Source organism: Tenrec ecaudatus, chromosome 6 (genome assembly GCF_050624435.1).
Source record: "Tenrec ecaudatus isolate mTenEca1 chromosome 6, mTenEca1.hap1, whole genome shotgun sequence".
Lineage (NCBI taxonomy): Eukaryota > Metazoa > Chordata > Mammalia > Afrosoricida > Tenrecidae > Tenrec > Tenrec ecaudatus.
The window spans coordinates 87255319-87275066 of NC_134535.1; the positions used below are offsets into that span (position 1 = coordinate 87255319).

At 52.9% G+C, this 19748-nt stretch overlaps 1 protein-coding gene across 1 annotated transcript in view; it reads left to right on the plus strand.

Annotated features, from left to right (window-relative positions):
* The window catches only part of RAPGEF3 (Rap guanine nucleotide exchange factor 3), a 29083-nt gene extending 24561 nt beyond the window's left edge, over positions 1–4522 (plus strand). The window contains exon 28 of the mRNA XM_075551827.1: positions 4107–4522. Coding sequence (XP_075407942.1) covers positions 4107–4225 — 119 coding nt within the window. The 3' untranslated portion in view covers positions 4226–4522. The remainder of the gene's footprint in view (positions 1–4106) is intronic.
* Positions 4523–19748: the final 15226 nt, after the last annotated feature.

Below are 19748 nucleotides of genomic sequence, written 5' to 3' on the forward strand. Positions count from 1 at the left end.
CGCTGAGAACATGTCCCAGCATGGCCAGGAGGGCGGTGATGAGGTTAGAGGACGCTGGAAGAAAGATGAGGCCAGAGTCTTGAACCTTTAAGGAACTTGCTGAAAGCCGCACAGTCAGTTGGTGATGGAGCGGAAACCCGAGCCCTCCCTCCCAAACCACATCTGTTTTGATTGGATCTTAGTTATGTGCCCACTAACTGTAATCCAGGGCTCTCCTGATTATACCATGGTTGACCCCCTTCTTTTATTTTCCCCATGGTTGACACTTTATATTATGAGAAGGCTTCGGAAAGTCCTTGGAAAAATTCCATGATCTTTCGGTCCCATTGTTTCCCATGAACTTTTTCAAGCCACTCACATGTGTGTATTCGAGGGGGTACCCCCCAAAATGGAGAAAAGGCTCTATTGGGTGGAGCTTTCATTGTGCACATTTTTCTTGCTAGGAGAGCATCCAGCTACTCGCTCTGAGTTAGGGCACCCAGTGGCGTTGCCTGGGAAGGTTCTCTTTGGTCACAGTGAATTTTTTTGTAAAAGCAATTATGCTCAAAACTCATTTTTTGTGATGAGTGGGTTAAGAGAACAGCGTGAAGTTGTGAAATTTTGTTTCCTACTCGGGAAAAGTGCTGCAGAAACTGTTGTGATGTTGAACACAGCTTACGAGGACAGCGCTATGGGAAAACTTCAAATGTATGAGTGTTTCTCTCGTTTAAAAAAAGTGAAATGTTGATTGATGACAAACTCCATTCTGGATGTCTGTCAACTTTCAAAATGGACAAAAATGCTGACCTGTAGTGCATTTGGAGTTTGTTCCACCAGGTCAGACTGTTAACCAAGCTTTCTATTTAGAGGCTCTGAAGAGATTGTGTAACAGTGTGTGACAGAAAAAGCCTGATTTGTGACACACAGGCTTTGCCACCATGACAACGCACCTGCTCACACATCCATCTCAGTGTGCCAGTTTTTGGCAAAAAACAGCATACCTCTCTTGCCCCACGTACCTTACTCACCTGGCCTTGCTCTGCACGACTTCTTTTTGCTTCCTCAAATCCAGAGGAAAATGAAAGGACAGCGATTTGACAACATAGAGTAGGTGAAGAAGAAAACGAGGGAGGGGCTGTCAGCCATCCAAACAGATGAGTGTGAAAAATGTTTCCAAGAATGGAATCACAGATTTGACAAACCTATTAAGTTGTGTTAGTCCAAGTAGCCCAGAGAAACAAATTTATTGACACTAATATATGTGTAAGAAAGAAGTTTCTAACAAAGAGCAGTTATATATTAAGAAACATCCCAGCCCAGTTCCGATCAAGTCCATAGGTCCAATATTAGTCCATGTGTCTGATACTAGTCTATAAATTACTCTTGAGACTCATGCAGTCATACAATAAGGCCCAATGCAGGAAGATCACAAGCCAGTGGGTGGAAAGTCTTGTGGATCCAGTGGCGGGGGAAGTGTCTCAGGGCTGGCGTGGGTCTCCACGTGGCTCCTTAATCCCCTGGGCTCTGGCTCCATTAGTGTGTCTCCATGTGGCTTGTCAACAGGAATGTGAAGCAGAGAATGTGTCCCACATCCAGGGAGGAAGACAGGTCCCTGAATCCTCAGGAGAAGGCCAGGCCCACACAGAGGTCTCATTGGCTATGATGTGATTGACAGGCTAGAATCCACCCCTTCACTCAAGTTGACAGGAGATTATGTAATTGCCACAGACCACCCCTTGTCAACCTGACACTTTTACTCAAATCTTTAACCATATATAATTTTTAAACAAAACAAAAAATCATTTCAGTACCTAATAGGAGAAAACTAAAATGCATTAAACGAACAAAACAAAAATATTCTATGCCTAACAGTTGTAGTTAAGTGAACACCTACACCATAATTGTATGATCCTATGAATATGTTCCCCCACCTATGAAGGTTTGTAAGACAGCCACTTCATGCCTTTATCCTCTCAATTTGGGGTATTCAATTTCTGTACTGCCCACTTGCATCAACCCAGTGCCCTGAGGAGACAATCATATTCTTTGATGTGAAGGATTTTCTTTCCAGTTGGAACCTTGTGAAGTCCGCATCCAGAAGCAGACTGGGTGGGGCTTAGCTTTTCAGAGCCTTCTTTGCAGACCTGTCCTAACCCACTTAAAAATTCAAATTAATCTTTGAAGGCAAGTGGGCTTACAAGCTCTCTATTTTCACATACTCCCCAATAATCATTTCTATCAGTCATTATATCAATAACAATAAGCAGAAGAAACCAGTATGAACCTAGTACAGCAAGATCCTAAACTTAATTTGAAAACAGTCAAGTTGAATCCTTATCTAAATTATTCCATTGATACAAAATATAGCCTTAGGCCTCTGGCTGAATCAAGCCAGGGCCAGCCTTTCTGTCAGCCATTCTGACCTTCTATTAGCCATTTTCACTAAGTGGCATGGTCTCAGAAATTCATGGGGTGATTTCGCCCCCTAAGTACACATGAATCACCTTCATTTTCTCCATTTCAAACAGGAATAACCAAAGAAAAGAATCCAAACTTTAACTTCGCATATTCTTTCCAGAAACCAACCCAGTAAACTGCATGGCCATATCTGACCTCTGGCTAGCCAAAGAAGAAACACTATAGGAGGCAGAGGTCAAACAAGTGTCCACTCTCCATCTTTATGATCTGTTTCTCTAGGACCCCACTGCTGGTGCCATAATGTGTTAGTCTGGGTAGACTAGGGAAACAAGTCCAGGGAGACTGATATGTATGTAAGAGAGAACTTTATGTCAAAAAGCAATTGTATATATTAAGAAAGCATCCCAACCTAGTCCAGATCAAGTCCATAAGTCTAATATTATCCCATAAGTCCAAGACGAGTCCATAAATTCTTCTTTAGACTTAGGCAGTACATGCAATGGAAGGTCACAGGCCAGCGGGTAGAAGGTCTTGTGGATCCAGTGGCAGTGGAAGCATCTCAATACTGGTGTGGGTCTCCACGTGTCTCCTCCAGCTCTCTGAGTGTCTCAACAGCAGGAAAGGGAAGGCAGAGAGAGTGGGTCTGGCCTCCAGTGAGCTGCTTATCTCCATCACACCTCCAAATGAGGTCATCAAGCTGTGACCAGATTGATAGGCTAGACTCCACCCCTTCGCTCAAGTTGACAGGAGATGATGTAACTGCCACATAAGTGTAATGGAGAGCACTTTGAAGGTGATAAGGTTGTTTTGTTAAAAAAATTAATACATAGCTTTGAAAATATTATTCCATCTTTGGAGGGGTACCCTCTCGTATACATACGCATATATGTATACACGTGTATATGTGTGTATATGTATAGGCATACGTGTGTGTGCACATATATGTTATTGTTAGGTGCCATTGATTTGGTTTTGACTGGTAGAAACCCTATGTGCAGCAGAAGAAAACACTGCCTGGTAGGTACATAAGTGTGCATGTGTATTATCTGTACATATTTGTTAAAGTATAGTCTGATACTGTAATGAACCTACCATGAACCTACCAAGAGCCTTGCTGGCACAATAGTTAGGTGCTCAGCTATGAGCCAAAGGTTGGCGGTTTGAACCCCGCTCACCTCCTCCCTGCTCCCCAGGCCTTGCAGGATGGCAGCCTAGAAAGCCGAGGGGCAGCGCTGCTTTGTCACATAGGGAGGCTCACAGTCAACTGGAATCTCTTTGACAGGCACCTGGAAACAAGGGCATGAGCCAACCCCCCAACCCAAGGCCGAGAGCACTGGCCATAGCTTATATCTTGCTCTCCCCATGAGGGCAGGTGTTGCTCCCCCTCTCCTGTCCCCCTGCTCACCCCGCCCCCAAGGTAACCACCTTCTCGATGCTGGATGCAGTGGTTTGATTTTGTTAACTAGCTTTATCAGAAGCTGAGGAAGTGGTTTGGGGCCATGTCTGACCTCCGCTGGCTCCCCAGGCTGATGGCCATGAGGCAGGGGCCAGAGGTGCCTCCCCCCACTCCTCTTGGAATGAGGTGGGGAGTAGACAGAGGGCAGGAGAGCTAATCCTGCTCCTTGGTGGTGCGGGGGGACATATGTCCCCCAAAGTGGCATGGCCACCTCCTTGACCATCCCCCAACCCCTCTCCCCACCTCACTCCAGGCTCGGAGCAGTCTGTGAACAGCCGGAGCCCAGCCAGCGCCTTGGCTTATGTCCAGCAGCTGAAGGTCATCGACAACCAGCGGGAACTCTCCCGCCTCTCCCGGGAGCTGGAGCCGTGATGGGGCTGGGACTGGAGCAGGCACTCCCCTCCGGGCAAGCCGGGCAGCTGGGCCAAGGGGCCCCAGGCTGGCCCCAGCTGGACAGGGCTGTCCCTGGAGTAGACGTGAGGCCCTGGAGTGGGCAGCATCAAGGCATCTGTCCCCTGTGATGACTGGTGGCCAAGGAGGACCTCAGCACAGAACTGAGCTGGGGCCCAAAGCCAAGGAATGGGGGGCAGCGAGGCCCTGGGAGTGGGTGGGAGAGCAGAGCAGCTGCTGGGACTTGGCGTTCAATAGAGAACTCTCCACATCAGGTTTTTCCCAGAGGCTGTGCCCCGTGGCTTTGTGGTGGACGGAGAGCCTGCATATGTGGGGCATGTGCGGGGCGGGCCCCATGAGATGCACATTGGGGGCGAGTGGGGCTGCAGACGGGGGTGGGGAGACAGGGAGGTCCCTCTGAGGCGCTTTATTGATGCTGCAGATGAACAGCAGGCTGTGTGTTCTGGGCCAGCACTGTGCAGGGTCTGGGAGGCAAGGCTGGGACCTGGCCGCCGCTGCTGGGGAGGAGGCCCAGGCTCATGGGCCACAGAGGGAGGCTGACGGAGCAGTCCTCCCGCCATGGGTGGTCTGTGAAACTGGGCAGCATGCCAAGGCGGTGGATGGCTCCCAGCTGGGCCTCCGGGGGCCTGGTTACAGCACCTGCTGGAACCCGGGGCCTCTGTCACAGCCGCTCAGGGCACCCCCTCCCTCTAGTGGGTCCCTTCCCCCTTCCCCCCATGGACCTCAGTGCTTGTTCCCCTCGGGTCTTGGCCTGCTGGAGGTGACTTGTGTTCCGCATAGGCCTCTGAGGATGGCCAGCGACAGAGAACGCCGGGCAGCAGAGGCTTCTGGGGAGAGATGTCCCTTTCCCAGAGGCCTCCCGCCCTCAGCACCTGCACCCACATGCCAGGAGGACCTCAGAAACTGGGGACTGGCCCTTGCGACTGGGCCTACCCTGCAGCCTCCCAGGCGACCAGGGTTAATCATCCAGGGCCCGGAGCCTCCCAGCACGCCCCTTCGCTCCTTGTGGTCCTCATTCCCAAGAGACCATCCCTCAGCCGCGGGGACCCACAGAGCTCATGCACCCGCCAGGCAAGGTCTCTGTCCTCTTGTCCTCTCTGTGGCCCAGGAGAGGGCAGACCTGGTGGCCATGGGATGACCATGGCATGGGAGCTGAGGCAACAGGCCTGGAGGGCACCTGGAGGAAGCGAACCCATACCAGAGGAAGCTGAGGTGGCTGAGTGTACCCCTGCACCTGCTCAGCAGCCCAGACAACACCTCCTGCCCCCATCTCGATGCTGCCAGACCTCCTGTCCACCTGGCCATGGACACACACATGTGCGCGCACACACACACACACACTCACACGAGGTAGGCTGGTGTCGGAGGCAGAACGAAAGGGGCGTACTCCGGGATCCTAACTGGGTCTGCCCTTCAATGGATCGTCCTCTGCCTTCAATTCTCCATCTGTAGGATGGGAGACACTCTCCCTGTGGCTCCTAGTGACACACGTTCACCAGAAGCTTCTTCCGAGGCAAAGGTGGCCACAGTCCTGTGTCACCCACCCAGCACTCATGGCGCCTTCACTCCTGAGAAGCCCTGGGCTGAGGTGGAGTCTGAGGCCAGCGCTGACGGAACCAGTTCCCTGGCCTGGGGGTAGTGGTGGAGGATCCCCGGACACGGAAGCTTCCAGGGCTGAGCAAGCATGCGGTGTCGCCCGAGCCTTGATGAGTCAGGACTGCCAGGGCTGGCTTCTCTCTGGACCCGCCGCCTGCAGGTGTCTTGGCAGGGGCCAGGCCAGGTCAGCTTCTACCCTTGCCTGCCTTTCAGACTGAGGGCCCAGAGCAGCCCAGTGAAGTGGCGGCAGCCACGGGGAGTGGGGTGGGGATCACGGCTGGGGTCCTCCCTCAGGGTTTGCCTGGTCTTCCTGGGGACAGACTTCCTTCCTGGGACTGCCCTGTCACCTCCCAGCTGCCTCCTCCTGGAATGGGAGAGGGCCCAGAGCAGCAGGGCCTTGGCTGTGTAGAAGGAGACAGACAGACAGACTCTGGTGGTAGAACCCTGAGCTTCTTCCTGCGCTGTGAGAGGAGGGACGTGTGTGTGTGCGCGCGCGCGTGCGTGCAGGCTCAGGCCAGCATGGACCCTGCACTGGCAGGATGCGGGAGCATTATTGTGACAGCCAAGTTTGGGGCCCCTGGGGAACACTCAGTTTCCATCTGGGGTATGAGTTTGGGGCTTTTAGAGCTATCTAAGGTTACCACTGGTCTGTCACACAATGGTGGCTTGCATTTTGCTGTAGGGCCAGAGCTAGGCCACCTGTATGTCAAATACCAACAGGGTCGCCCACGGTGGCAGGCTTCAGCAGAGCTTCCAGACTGGAACAGCCTAGGAAGCAAGGCCTGGAGATCGACTTCTGAAAGTAGCTCGAGGAAACTGCTATGGATCCTAGCAGGATATGGCCTGAAACAGCAACGCTGGAAGATGTTGAGCAGTGCCTTCAAATTGGGCTGCTAACCACAAGGTCAGCAGTCTGACATCACTAGCTGCTCCTCAGGAGAAGGACGAGGCAGTCCTGCTCTGGCTTAGCGGGTCCCTGTGAGTCAGCCTCGCCTCACTCGATGGCAGGGAGGTGTTCTTTGGAGGTTGGGAGGCACTTGGGAGCGGCTGCAGGGACAGCCACATGCATGCCAGAGAACATGACGAGGGTGCAGGGCAGGGCAGTGTTTTCCTCAGCGGTGTGTGGGGTCGCCATGAGCCAGAGCTGACTGAGAGTGGCTTCTGAGCTGCGGGGGGGAGGACAGTGCCTTCCTGGTGTGTGTGTGGGCTCCCTCGTGTGCAGAAGAGTGGGAAGAGGGTGGCTTTACCCTGGGGTCTCGACAGTAGGCATCTTGAGCTTACTTCAGATTCCCGAAAGTTTCCTGTAACCCTGAGTTCTCGGCCCTCCCTCGGACAGGCAGCGGGAGGGAGCGGAGGAGGCTCTCAGCAGCCGAGTAACCAAGGCAAGGCCGTGGGCCTCAGCTTCCTCATGCAGAACCAGGAGCTTGGCCTAGACGTGTTGGGAGATGTTTCCCACTCTTACCGTTTGACTTGAGCAGCCCGGGGGGCCTTAAGATGAAAGGGCAGATGCTTCTGATCAGTGAGTCTACCGACCCCTCACAGCGTTGTCCCAGGGAGGGCTCTGGCTAGCGCTGCCCACCAGAGGAACGTGTCGGGGCAAGTTCTGCCTCTTCGTAGAAAGTTCCTCGATTTCCTTGCCTCTACCCATCGCCCCCTGCAGCCTGCCTGCGTGCCTGGCAGCCTTCCCTTCTGGACCCTGGGAGCCCTGAGTTATACAGGGAGATACAAGGCGGGATGTTCTGCTGGGAAAGATTGTGATTAATCCTGGTAACAGTCATTTGAAGTGGACACGGGAAAATAAGAAACGGAGCAATGGCAGAATGGGCGTGTTCATAACCTTTGCCGAGGCCGCAGCTGAGAGCGTTGTCTAGGCAGTGAGAGCAGTGTAGGGTTGGGGTCAGAGAGAGGGGGAGGTGGACGGGGACCTGGAGAGCCGGCCTTGAGCAGCAGGGCAGCCTGCACGGCCAGGCCAAACTCTCAGAGGAGCCCAGCCTTTGCTGACCCTGCTTGGATCTAGGGTTCTGCTCCAGGCAGCTGCTGGGAATCTCACCTATAGGGTACTCAACTCCAGAAGCCAGAGACATGGATTTGCTTTCCCAAAAGAAATTCTTAAGGGAGCTTCCCAGGGAGCAAGTTGCAGTTCCTGGTTGTAAGCCACCCTCTAGAAAATAGGGTACCACCTTTGTCGACCAAACCAGGTGAGCTAGAAAGTGGGTCACTGAAGGGGTGCCCCCAAGACGCAAAAACGCTGCGAGCATGCATTTCACAAAGGTAGAGTTACCTGTCCATGTATCGCAGGAACGTCATCCTGTGGAGATTCGGGATAGAAAAGCTGGCACCTCCTCCTGCTGCCTGTCTCTTTACAATGCTGTGTTTGCAGGGCAGCCTTGTCCCACCGTCCTTTCTAAATTAGACGCTCTGTGGCACCTACAACCCAAACCAGGCATGGATCTGACACGGGCAGGCTCAGTTCTAGAGACGAGCAAGTGCCCCCTCCTTCAGTCATCCCAACAGCCCTCGGGTAGAGATCCGCTCACTGCCTCCATTTGCCAGTGACGGGGGACACTGAGGCAGAGGCAACCAACATGAAGGATTGGATTGTGTCCCCACAAAATATGTGCTGGAACCCTAAACCCTACCCCGAGGATATAATCAGATTTGGGTTTTCTTTGCTATGTTAATGAGGTGAGATGGCTGCAGGATGTGGTTTAGACCTAATCTCCTTTGAGACATTCAAACCAACCAACCAACCATTGACACTGAACTGCCAGCCCACAAGCAGGGAGCCATCCAAGCAGGGGACAGAACCTCCCTCAAAGTTTCCCTCAGCATGGCCTCCAAATCCACCCTCTGAGGTTTGAAAATTTCAAAGGCAGCTGGGATGTAAGAGAAGACGTCTTCCTGGGCAGCTCTGTGGATGGGATGTGTGCAGGGTGTGTGTGTGTGTGTGTGTGTGTGTGTGTGTGTGTGTGTGTGTGTGCATCGTGTCCCCCAGTGATCCTTCTTTCCCTTTCTTTTGTGCTGTGGGCAAAATCTGGCAGGCAAACACAGTTCCTGATCTTGCAACTCCCTCCGCTGGTTTCCACTGATGTGGCTGGAATAGGACCATAGGAGTCTTGAGCCTCTGCTGTCTGAGCCAAACCAGAAAAGATGCTTCCTCATCTCCTGTGCTCTGGCTGCTACTTAATTTCCCATTCATTTCTGTTGCTTGTACCCTCCGACCGCTGGATGGAACCACAAGACACCCACAACTTTCCTTAACCTCGGGACTTAGGGGCTCGTCCAGGGCCCGCTAAGCCAGCCGTCAGGGTTTTAACATGAGGGTGTGCGATTTGCTTCCCACAGGTGTGTGTGGATAAGGTGCACACACAGTGACTTGTCTGCCAAGCAGGCCCCCATCCTAGCCGCCAGGCGCGCCCAGCGTGCGAAGGAGCAGAGGAGATTCTGCGTGGACAGGAAGCAGGTGAACTCGCATGTTCTTCTCCAAGTGAGGACAGAAGGGATTGAGGGCGGGGGCTGGTTCTGTGCTTCAAGATGAGGAAGTGGCGTTGCCCTGGTCTTTGTGCTGGTCATCAAGCCTTGCTGAGGGCATCGTACGTACTCTTGGAGTCCTGGATCGCATCACCTTTCCACTATGGAGACCTGCCCAGGAAGCCCACCATGATGGGCAGCGGAGGCCCAGGTGGCCCGAAGGAGCACCACCACCAGCCCTCCGTCAGGAACATCTCCTATGGGGAGGACGACGCCGGGACTCAGCCAGCCTCGAGCTCAGCGGGGTCCCCCAGGTTTGAGTGAGCTCAAGAAGCAGGGGTGCACCTGTCATCACCTGTAATCTCCCTGCTGGTAGGAGGACTTTTCAGACAGGAACACCACCAACCGGCACCTGACCAACTTCTCCGAAGGTTCCATGCCACTTTCTGTGCTCTGTGCAGGTCCTTCCGGGGCCAGCGCTCCCGTGCCCAAGGCAAGTGCTTCCGCCGGTCCACTTCCACATCAAGTGCAGCGGCACCACAGACCTCTATGACCCTCTGTGGCTGCCCTGTGAGGTCACGTTCACTGCCATCCAGGAGTGTTACTGGGGAACCAAAAAGTCATTGGGAATCGGCTGCCTGAGAGACGTCCTTGGGGACTACCACCCGGTGGAAGGTGACCTGGACCCCTTTAGCCTGGCTGCACACTAGAGCACCCAGGACTGCAGTCCCCGAGGACTGCAAGTCAGCTCTGCGAAGGAGCAGAGCAAGATGAAGGAATCCCTCACTAGGGAGGGCAGCGCGTCTTCCAAGAGAACACACAGATGGTGGAGCGCCCTTCAGATCCAGGACTTCATCCACGCCAGCCAGCCCCATGCGAAGCTGTGGTCATGCTCAGGGTCTCTGGGGATCGGGCTAACTGCCAGAGAACCCACGTCTCCCACTTCCTCCACTCCCTGTCAATGCCTTGTGTGATCCTCAAGTTCTGAATGAGAGGCCAAGCGCAAGCTCACTGCCACCTAGTCAATTCCCTCTCAGAGAGGCCCGAGAGGAAAGGACAGGGTCCAGTTGCCCCTGTGGGTTTCCGAGACTGAAACGTTACGGGAACAGGATGCCTCCTCTTCCTCCCACGTGCAGAAGCCCAAAGGGGGAAAAATACAAGAGGCAGTGAACTGCTCTGTCCCAGAGGTCAGGGCTCACCCTATATGGGTGAGCAGCAAACTGAAGCCAAACTCACTGCCAATGAGTTGATTCGGATTCATGGGGACCCTATAGGACAGGGTAGAACTGCATACCACCCCCTGCCCCGCCCCTCCCTGCTGTGAGGTTCTGAGACAGTAACTCTCTGCGGGAGTAGGAAGCCCCGTCTTTTCCCCGTGGACCAGCTGGAACCTGCAGACCTTACATTTAGAAGCCCCATGTGTAACCATGCGCGCCCAGGGTCAGCAGGATATTGAACACAGGCAGCTTGGCCAGTGCCCAGTGTTGCCATCAGTCATGGATGAGGCCTGGGGGGACTGCAGTAACTTAAGGGAAATCATTTCATCTAATGTCACTACCCCCACCTGCCTTAGAACCACCATATGAGAGATGTAGCCCAGTCTGTTCCGGGACCCTCCAAGACCCAAGAAGGCCCTTCTAGCTCTGTGGGAAAACTCCTATTTCAAGTCCAGCTTTCGCTTCTGGGAGCATGCACACTTTGGTCCCGATTCTTCCCCCATGGACGGGCCTGAGCTTTGAGAACCTGCCTGACACCCAGGTAGCGCCTGGCCCTCTGTGTCTGGCTCCTCAGAGTTTAACCCTTGCCTCCATGTCCTCCACGGCCTGCTCTCTCGTGCCACCTACTTGCCACTTATCAGAATATGGATGCATGTTCACTGTGGAAGCTTCAGCTTGTCCGGTGGGAAGCCACGAAGGAGAGCTAGCTCCAGTCCCTTTTCATTCCATCTTCCCAGGAATTTTTGAAAGTTCCTGCATATTAAAAAATTAATTCACACTCTCCCAATCAGAGGCAACCATTTAATAGAATGAAACAAACTGGAAAGAGGGATACGCAGGCACAATAGGCAGATGCACGTGGAGACCACCGAGGGACCGGGACACACGGAGAACGCTAGAGTCCGAGTGCTGAGATCAGACTCAGCCTCCTGAACTGTGAGCAAGTAAACCTCTGTTCTTCAAAGCCCCCCACTTGGGTCTTTCTGTTGTAGCCGAACTAGCTAACCAAGACAGGCAACCTCCCTGGGGTGGGTGAGGGGCAGGACTGGGATTGGAACTAGGCAGTCTGGCTTTGAGGTCAGTGGTCTCCACCACTGTGTTCTGTCCACCCCCACCCCCACCCCCATGTAGCTTTAGGTACTTTATTCAGACATTAAGCTTCTCACCTTCATGCCCACATCGCTTAGTGCAGTCACACACACACACACACGACTCTGAATTACGATTAGTTGAGTCAATGACACGTGAATGAGAAAGGGGAAGACTGCGCATCAGTCCACTTCTACAGTGCAGTAATTACTATGATTTCGACAAGTTGTGGATATTCAGATGACTGGCCCAGAACTGCTCCTACCAGTCCTGCCGTGGCTTTGTGAGGCTGTGCCAACACACCTGGGGCGAGAGGCCGGCCAGCTGCCTAATGCTACGCTCTCACCCTTGATTGCTCCCTCCCTCCCTTCCGGAGCCACCTTATCTCTGTCTGCCTGTCTTACTAGGTGATGTAGTGCGTTATGCATGGGGCTGCTAACTGCAAGGTCAGCGGTTCGAAATCACGAGCTATTTCTGTTGGAGAAAGACAGGTTTTCTATTCCCATAAAGCAGTGGTTCTCAACTTTTGGGTCGCGACCCCTTTGGGGTTTCAAACAACTCTTTCCCAGGGGTCACCTGATTCAAAACAGTAGCAAAATTGCAGTTATGAAGTAGTAATGAAAACAATGTGTGGTTGGGCGGTCCCCACCACATGAGGAGCTGTCTGAAAGGGTCGCGGCCTGAGGAAGGTGGAGAACCCCTGCCATAAAGAGGGACAGCCTCGGGAAACCTACAGGGGCAAGGTACTCTGTCCTGTTGGCTCGCTATGAGTCAGCATGGGCTCAGCCACGGTGTGTTTGGGTCTCCTTTTTCTGTCTGCCATTTAGACACTCTCCCAAGGTCATGGGGGCCAGAGACAGGTGTCAGCCCAGTCCAAAAGGATTCAGTCATGGTCGACGGAAATGAGAGCAGCGGCACATGTGTGGCCTCGCAGCCAAATCTGTTTCATGTCTGACTTTGGCCCAAGTAGGAAACAGGCATTGGACTGCTACCAGCAAGACTGGCAGTTCAAACCCACCAGCCACTCCATGGGGGTAAAGAGTCTCGTGGTTGACTGTCTCAGAAACCCGATCCAGGGCCGCTGTGAGTCAGAAGCCACTCAATGGCCGTGGGATTCTGGGGATTGAAGAAACAGGCAGCAGGAAATTGTTCCCTGCTGGTTACCTTGCTTGCCTGCACCTGTGCTTACCTTGCCTATCAGGTTGTCTGTTCACGGGGGACCTGCTTGCTCCCCTTTGTGTGCTTAACCCGTCTTCACGCAAGCCCTTTAGATCAAGAGTTACTGGAAGGTCAATTAGTTTGCTCATTCATCCAAGCATGACTTCATCCCTGGGCCAGGTACACGCTGACAGGTCCCTCACCATCATTTAATGGCAGAAGAAGACACTAGAGGGGACTCATCGGGCAGCAGGTGCGGGTGAAAAGTTAGCAGCGTATGCGTTAACGCGCATCACGCTGGCAGTGACAGCTCGATCACAAGGTGGCTGGGATGTGTCAAGGGCACACAGGACAAGCACTGAGACATGTGTTCAGAGGCAGGAGGCACGGGGTGAGGCTTCGTGGAGGGCTGGATTTTCCCTGGGGCTGAATGAGGAGGGGGAACCGGGCAACTGCCGAGCTGGGGGAGCACAGTCCAGATAGAGAAAGGGCTTGGGCTGAGCCGGCAGAACCTGAAACTTGGCCTAGGATTCCTGGCATGAGTGGGCCTGTCAGCTTGTCAGATGAAGGAATACTCCTCACGGCGTAGGTGTGGAACGTCAGACTACAGATAAGCAAACAAGCAAGCACAAACCACTCTGTGGCCATCTCCAGGAAGCAGGAGCCGTTGACAGGGTGGCTCTTGTGTGATTGGGTGTGAGGGACTGTCCCCGGCCTCTATCCTGTAGTCTTGATGACACTCCTGGACCACAGAAGGATGGAGGATGAGGATCCAGAACCCTCTTCCCCTTGAGAGGTCCCCGTCCAGTCTGGGGACCTCTGCTATAGGTGTGCCTCAGTTTCTCAGGGCAGGAGAGCAGTGGGACAAACTGGCTGGGCATGTACCCTGCAGTGGTCTCCCAACCAGCCTCTTCCATAGCCTGTCAGTCCTGCCCGGCCCTTGCTGCAGCCCAGAGGAGAGTGACGTCAGCTTCTCGCAGTGAACCAAGGCTGGGGCTTGTGTGTCCTCTTGCCCAGCAGGAACCATGTGTCCCTAAGAGCGGTTTTCTAGCCGAACCTGAATCCCGCCACCTCAGCAACAGCATGCTGTTGATAGCAGCTGTCAAAGAGGTGCCATGTCGCGGGGACCCCATGCCAATAGAACACAATGCTGACTAGTCCTATGCCATCCCCACAGTGGGTTGGTGGGGGGGACCATTGTGATGCATAAGTTTTGCAAGAGCTGATTTCTCAATGCCTTTCTTCCTAGTCTTAGTCTGGAATGTCTGTTGAAACCTGTTCAATGCCATGGTAACACACAGCCTCTACTGACGTAGGAGTCCTGTCTGTGCAGGAGCTGCACTGGCCAGGATTTGAACCTGGTTCTCCCACGTGGAAGGTGAAAAGTGTACCACTGAGCCACTGCTACCGTGCAGAGGGAGTGCTCAATAACTCGTTGTTTTAGGAATTCCCATCCCATACGTTGCTGGCTGCACCACTCAGTCTGCAGTACTATGCTGTGGGGGGCTTCTTGCGTTGCTCTGAGGCTGGACTTTTTGCCACTCATATTTCTACCCGCCAGTCGCTTTCTACACCTGTAAAGATTTACAGTCTCAAAAACCCAAAAGGGGCAGTTCTCGTCTGACCTCTGGGGTCACTGTGAATAGGAATCATCACAATGGTTGCTGCTGTTGTTAGGTGCCATTGAGCTGGTTCTGACTCACAGTGCCCCTGTGTACACAGAATGACACACTGTCCTGTCCTCTATCTGCCTCACAATTGTTCCTATATTGGAGCCCGTGGTTACCACCACTGTGGTATTACATAATCCGATGTCTATTTGGGACTTGAAAGGATTAAGAGTGAATGGGTGGAGTCTAGTCTGTCAATCGGATCATAGTCAATGATGCCTCTGTGTGGGCATGGCCTTCTCCTGAGAATTCTGGGAACTCTGGTATTTCCTCCTTGGAGACGAGAGAGTCTCTCTCTGCGCACTCCCTGAGAGATGCTCTACTGACCAGACACATGGCACTATGCTGATAGACCCAGTGTCCTGGGAGCTGGAGGAGCCACGTGGAGACCCCTGCCAGTGCTGAGATGCTTCCACCACCACTGGATCCAAAGACTTTCTACCTACTGACCTGTGATCTTCCTGCATTCGATGTCATTGCATGTATTTCATGAGTCTGAAGAGGACTTTGTAGATTGATATCTCAGACATATGGACTAATATCGGATTATGGACTTGATCTGGACTGGGTTGGGACATTTTTCAATCTTCAATGTTCTTGTATATAAACCTCTCTCCTACATACGTATGAGTGTCTATGAATTTGTTTCTCTAGTCTATCCAGACTAACACAGCCACCATGTCAAGTTTCGCCATCCTTGGCTCCGAGGAGCATTCTGGCTGTACTTCTTCCAAGATAGATTTGTTTGTTCTCTTGGCAGACTGTGGTCCTTTCTTTCTTTCTTTCTTTTTTAAAACGTTTTATTAGGGACTCATACAAATCTTATCACAGTCCATCCATACATCACTTGTGTAAAGCACATGTGTACATTCGTTGCCCCTTTCAATAGCCTTTTCCAGTGCCTTCATTCGAATGCATTGATTCTCCTTTGGTCTTCCTCAGCTGGTGTCCGTCTTCCACGTACTTAGGAGGCTACTGAAAATACCACGGCTTGGGTCAGGCGCCCCTCAGTCCTCAAAGTAACATCCTTGCTTTTCAACACCCGAAAGAGGTCTTGTGCAGCAGATTTACTGATTGAAATGCATCGTTTGATCTCTCTAGTAGTAGGGCTTTACTGGCTGGGATTCATAGCTATGAGTCAGAATCAACTATGCAATGAGTTGGGATTTTTTGGGTGGTGGTGACAGTACGTCCCTGACAACTGAATGTCTCCTGGATCCTTGCCTGGACAGCTTGCGCTCCCACTTGGGTCCCACATCCTCCAAACGCCACCCCCCCCACCCCTGGCCAGAGGCTGAGCCTGCACCCTCTCCTCCTTTCGAGGTGGAGATGGAGGTGACACTCTGCTGGTGTTCTCCTCTCCTGCTCTTTGGCTTAGGCATCCTTCCCCACCCACTCTGTGGTCTGGCTTGCCGTCAGAGGGGTCACCCGCTGGAGGGGAGCATCCTGCTTGGTGGGATAGAGGGCCCAGGGAGGGGGCGGGAGGCGATCAGTGAGAGGTCCATGGACTTGAATGTGCCGAGGACTGTAAGGCTGATGCAGGATCAGGCCGGACGCTTCTGTAGAACGTACGGTCATGCTGAGTCAGAGCTGACACAGAAGCAGCTGAGCACAACACCAGGCAGTTTCCAGTGTTGTTAGATGCTATCTGCTTCAATCTCGTTGTTTCCTGCTCATAGCCACCCTCGACGCACAACAGGACGGAACCCCACGAAGCCCTGCTTGATCGAACCAGCTCCACAGCGGTTGCCAGGTCTGAGCCCACTGATGCAGCCACCATCTGGCTGAGGGGCTTCCTCTTTTTTGCCGCCCTGCCAACTCCATGGAGCATGATGTCCTTTCCCCGGCATGGATCAGTCCCGATACCATGCTCAAAGTACATGAGACCGAGTGTAAGGAGCATTCTGGACACCCCTCCTCCGAGACGGATGTGGTCATTCTTTAGGCAGTTCACGGAGGGTGCCTTCAATATTTTTTGCCAGCACCAAGCTCCGAGGCTTCAATTGCCCTTTGGTCTTCTGGCTCAGTGTCCCACTTCCACACGCCTCGGAGCCAAGTGAAAACACCATGGCTTGGGTCAGACGCACCTGCGACTTCAAAGTCACATCCTTACTTCTCAACACTCCTAAGAGGTCTTGGGCAAGGGTTTCCTCGCGGCCAGGAAGGCATCGGGTGGCCTCTTGCCTGCTGCTCCCATGAGCAGTGATTGTGGATCCAAGCACGATGAACGTTCAACCTTTTCTCTGTTTCAGGCTTCGAAGATGCAAGTACCCTCCTGTCTAGTCTTGTCTATGCCGGCGGCGTCTTGCATTGCAAAGTCCCAGTGGCTGGGCCTCAGATTTGGGAGAGGGAGCTGAGCAGCACTTCGAGGGCATTCAAGCAGAGACAGGCAGCCCCTAGGTAGGAGCGGGTGGGAGTTCTAGTGCTATGTGTCCTATCGGATGAGATGACTGTGAATGCCCCTTCGTCCTAATGAGTGTGTGCCTCTAGACCTCTCTGCCTGGTGGCAGACACCATGAAGTGATTTGTGGGTTAATGCACTTTGGGGAAAGTGTGATGTTGGGGGGTTGTGGGGTGTGGGGACGTGGTGGGGAGGCATTGAGGCAGGGGTGCTTATGAGGATGCACTCTGGACAGGGGCACTGCTGCTTACACGAGTCACCATGCCCTGCTCCTGGACGTGCCTCCTCGCCTTTCTGTGCCTCAGCTTCTTCATCGGTAGAATCCAGATAGCTAAAGTGCCGGCCGAGGGTTGCCGTGAGAATCATTGCAAGAGCACAGTCGACGTTCTCGGCGTGTGAGGCGTTGTGAGTGCTATGTATTGCGGGTGGCTATTAAGGCCATCACCATTCTTGTTAGAAGACCTGGTTTGAAACACGCAGTCCTCAGACGGCCCCTCGGGTTCTATGAGGTCAGTCTCCGCTGCCTCCTTGGCTCGCGGCCTCGGTCCTGACCTAACATGCCATGTTGGAGGAAGGCTTCATGCCCTGCAGACCCATCCTGCGGCCAGATGAGCTGGGCATCAGGGCACCCGGGGCATCAGTTGTCTCCTCGCTTGGTAGGCTGCTTGTCTGAATACAAGCCGTTAAGACCCCAGACATCATTCTGTTTCATGCAGGTACCCCCAAACTGAATACAAGGAAGACAGGCCACTCAGTCCCCAATTCCAAAACCTTCCTTGCTTCCTGTTGGGCCCATGGCTTTCTCCTGTCCCTGAAAGTTACTGGAGACCAAGAACTGTGGCAGGGGTGCTCCCTGCTTCCAGTTTGAACAAATGAAACACAGGAGCAGCTATTTCTGCTGTGAATCCCTGCAGGAGAGAAGGGACAGCTCAGCCCTCAGCAGTGCTTCTTCCTTGAGTCCCTTGTAAGGTGACTGTGTTAGTCTGGGTAGACTAGAGGAACAAACTCATGGACACACATATGTGTATAAGAAAGATATTTATATACAAGAGCAATTGAACATTGAGAAAAATCCCAGCCCAGTCCAGATCAAGTCCATAAGTCCGATATTAGCCCATATGTCTGATACCAATCTATAAAGTCCTCTTCAGACTCACACAACACATGCAATGATGCCGAATGTTGAAGATCACAGGTGAGTGGGTTGGAAGTCTTGTGGATCCAGTGGCGTTGGAAATATTTCAGCGCTGGCAGGGTGTCTTGTGTCTTGTCAGCTGCTATGTCACCCAGGGAGTGTTAGAGAAAGAAGTGTCTCCCATCTCTAAGGAGGAAGTACTGGATTTCCCAGAATTCTCAGGAGAAGGCCATGTCCACACAGAGGTCTCACCGACTATCTCCATATTAACAGGCTAGACTCCACCCCTATACTCTTAATCCTCAAATTGACACCAGATTAGGTGACTCCCACAGTGACCTTCCCAGACTTGTCCTCTCCATCCCCAAGACTTTACACGTGGCCTCTTCTCCACTACAGCCTAGAAAAGGTCATGGAACAGTTCAGTCCTGGGGAGGTCACAATGAGCTGAAATAAACGCCATGGCATCTATGAGAGTGAAGCTTCTGAGTCAACTTGGCTTCGTCTGGATTGACGGTTAAGGCCCAGAGAGCCCCAAGACGCTGCATAAAGCAGTGTGATCAACTCCAGAGTGGGATCTGCTGTGAGAGGTCAATAGGTTGTCTGATCAAATTCAAATACAACCTCTGACTCAGATTGCAGGATGGCAGAGGCCTGATGCAGCTGAAAGAAAGTTTCACCTGGGGTATGGCTTCTTCATATATAAATGGATGCTCTAGAAAAGTTTGCCTGCTTTTTGTTGGATTTGGATTCTGCATCTGACTCATTGGCCTCCAGTCCTTTAGACATGAGCCAATGGCCTGCCATTTTGCCTACTGGCCTCAGGAGCTATCGGTGGACTTCCATCTGACCTGGGAGTCCTTCACCTCTCCACTCACAGCCTGATCTGCTGGTCTTCACCCACCTCTGCAGCTGGGGGTGTTCCTGCCCATCTTGGGTTCATCAGCTCCCAAAGAGGTTAACACCTGACCAACAAACTTGGAACCTGCCAGGGCTTCGACTGGACGTGCCCACTTTCGTAACTGTGTCATTTTCTTGATATAAATCTCTCTCCACACATATATATGTAATGCATGTGTGTGTGTGTAGGTTTTGTTTCTTTGGAAAACTCCACCTAACCTAGCAATCAATAACAACAAAAATCACCCAGCTAAGGGTTGGGAGTTCTCCTGAATCTACCAACATCAACTCAACCTGGGCCTGGGCAGGAAACTGCAAACTCAAAGTCAGAGGGCTTGGTAGGCCCAGTGCCATGATTTCTGAGCTGAGAAAGGGAAGCCCACCAAGAGGAAGAGACTGTTGCCATTCAAGGACAGTGGACAAAGAGGACACGCACTCTCCCTGCTCCACGCCGGGGGGTGTGGGGGGGAATCACTTGTAGAGAGTTCTATATTTTTATATCCACATTACCTTTGTATACAGAGACCTGGTGGCACCGTGGTGAGGCGTTGGCCTGCGAACTGAAGGATGGGCAGCTCAAACCCACCAGCTGCCCAGGGGAGCAAGAGGAGACGTTCTACTCCTGTAGAGAGTTGCTGCCGGCATCGCCTCGACGGCAGCGAGCTGCCATTTGATGGCTGTTCCCTATTTCTGAGAGGGCCATGCATCTTCCTGCAGGGCTCTTTCTGCAAAGGGCCTGCGTTTCTCCCAGCGCTGTCACCTCTAGGAGGAGGGGCGGAAACTGCACACCGCTGCTCTTGGTTGTGAAACAAAGAAGCCTGAGAGGCTCCGTCTCGCGCTGGGAGGA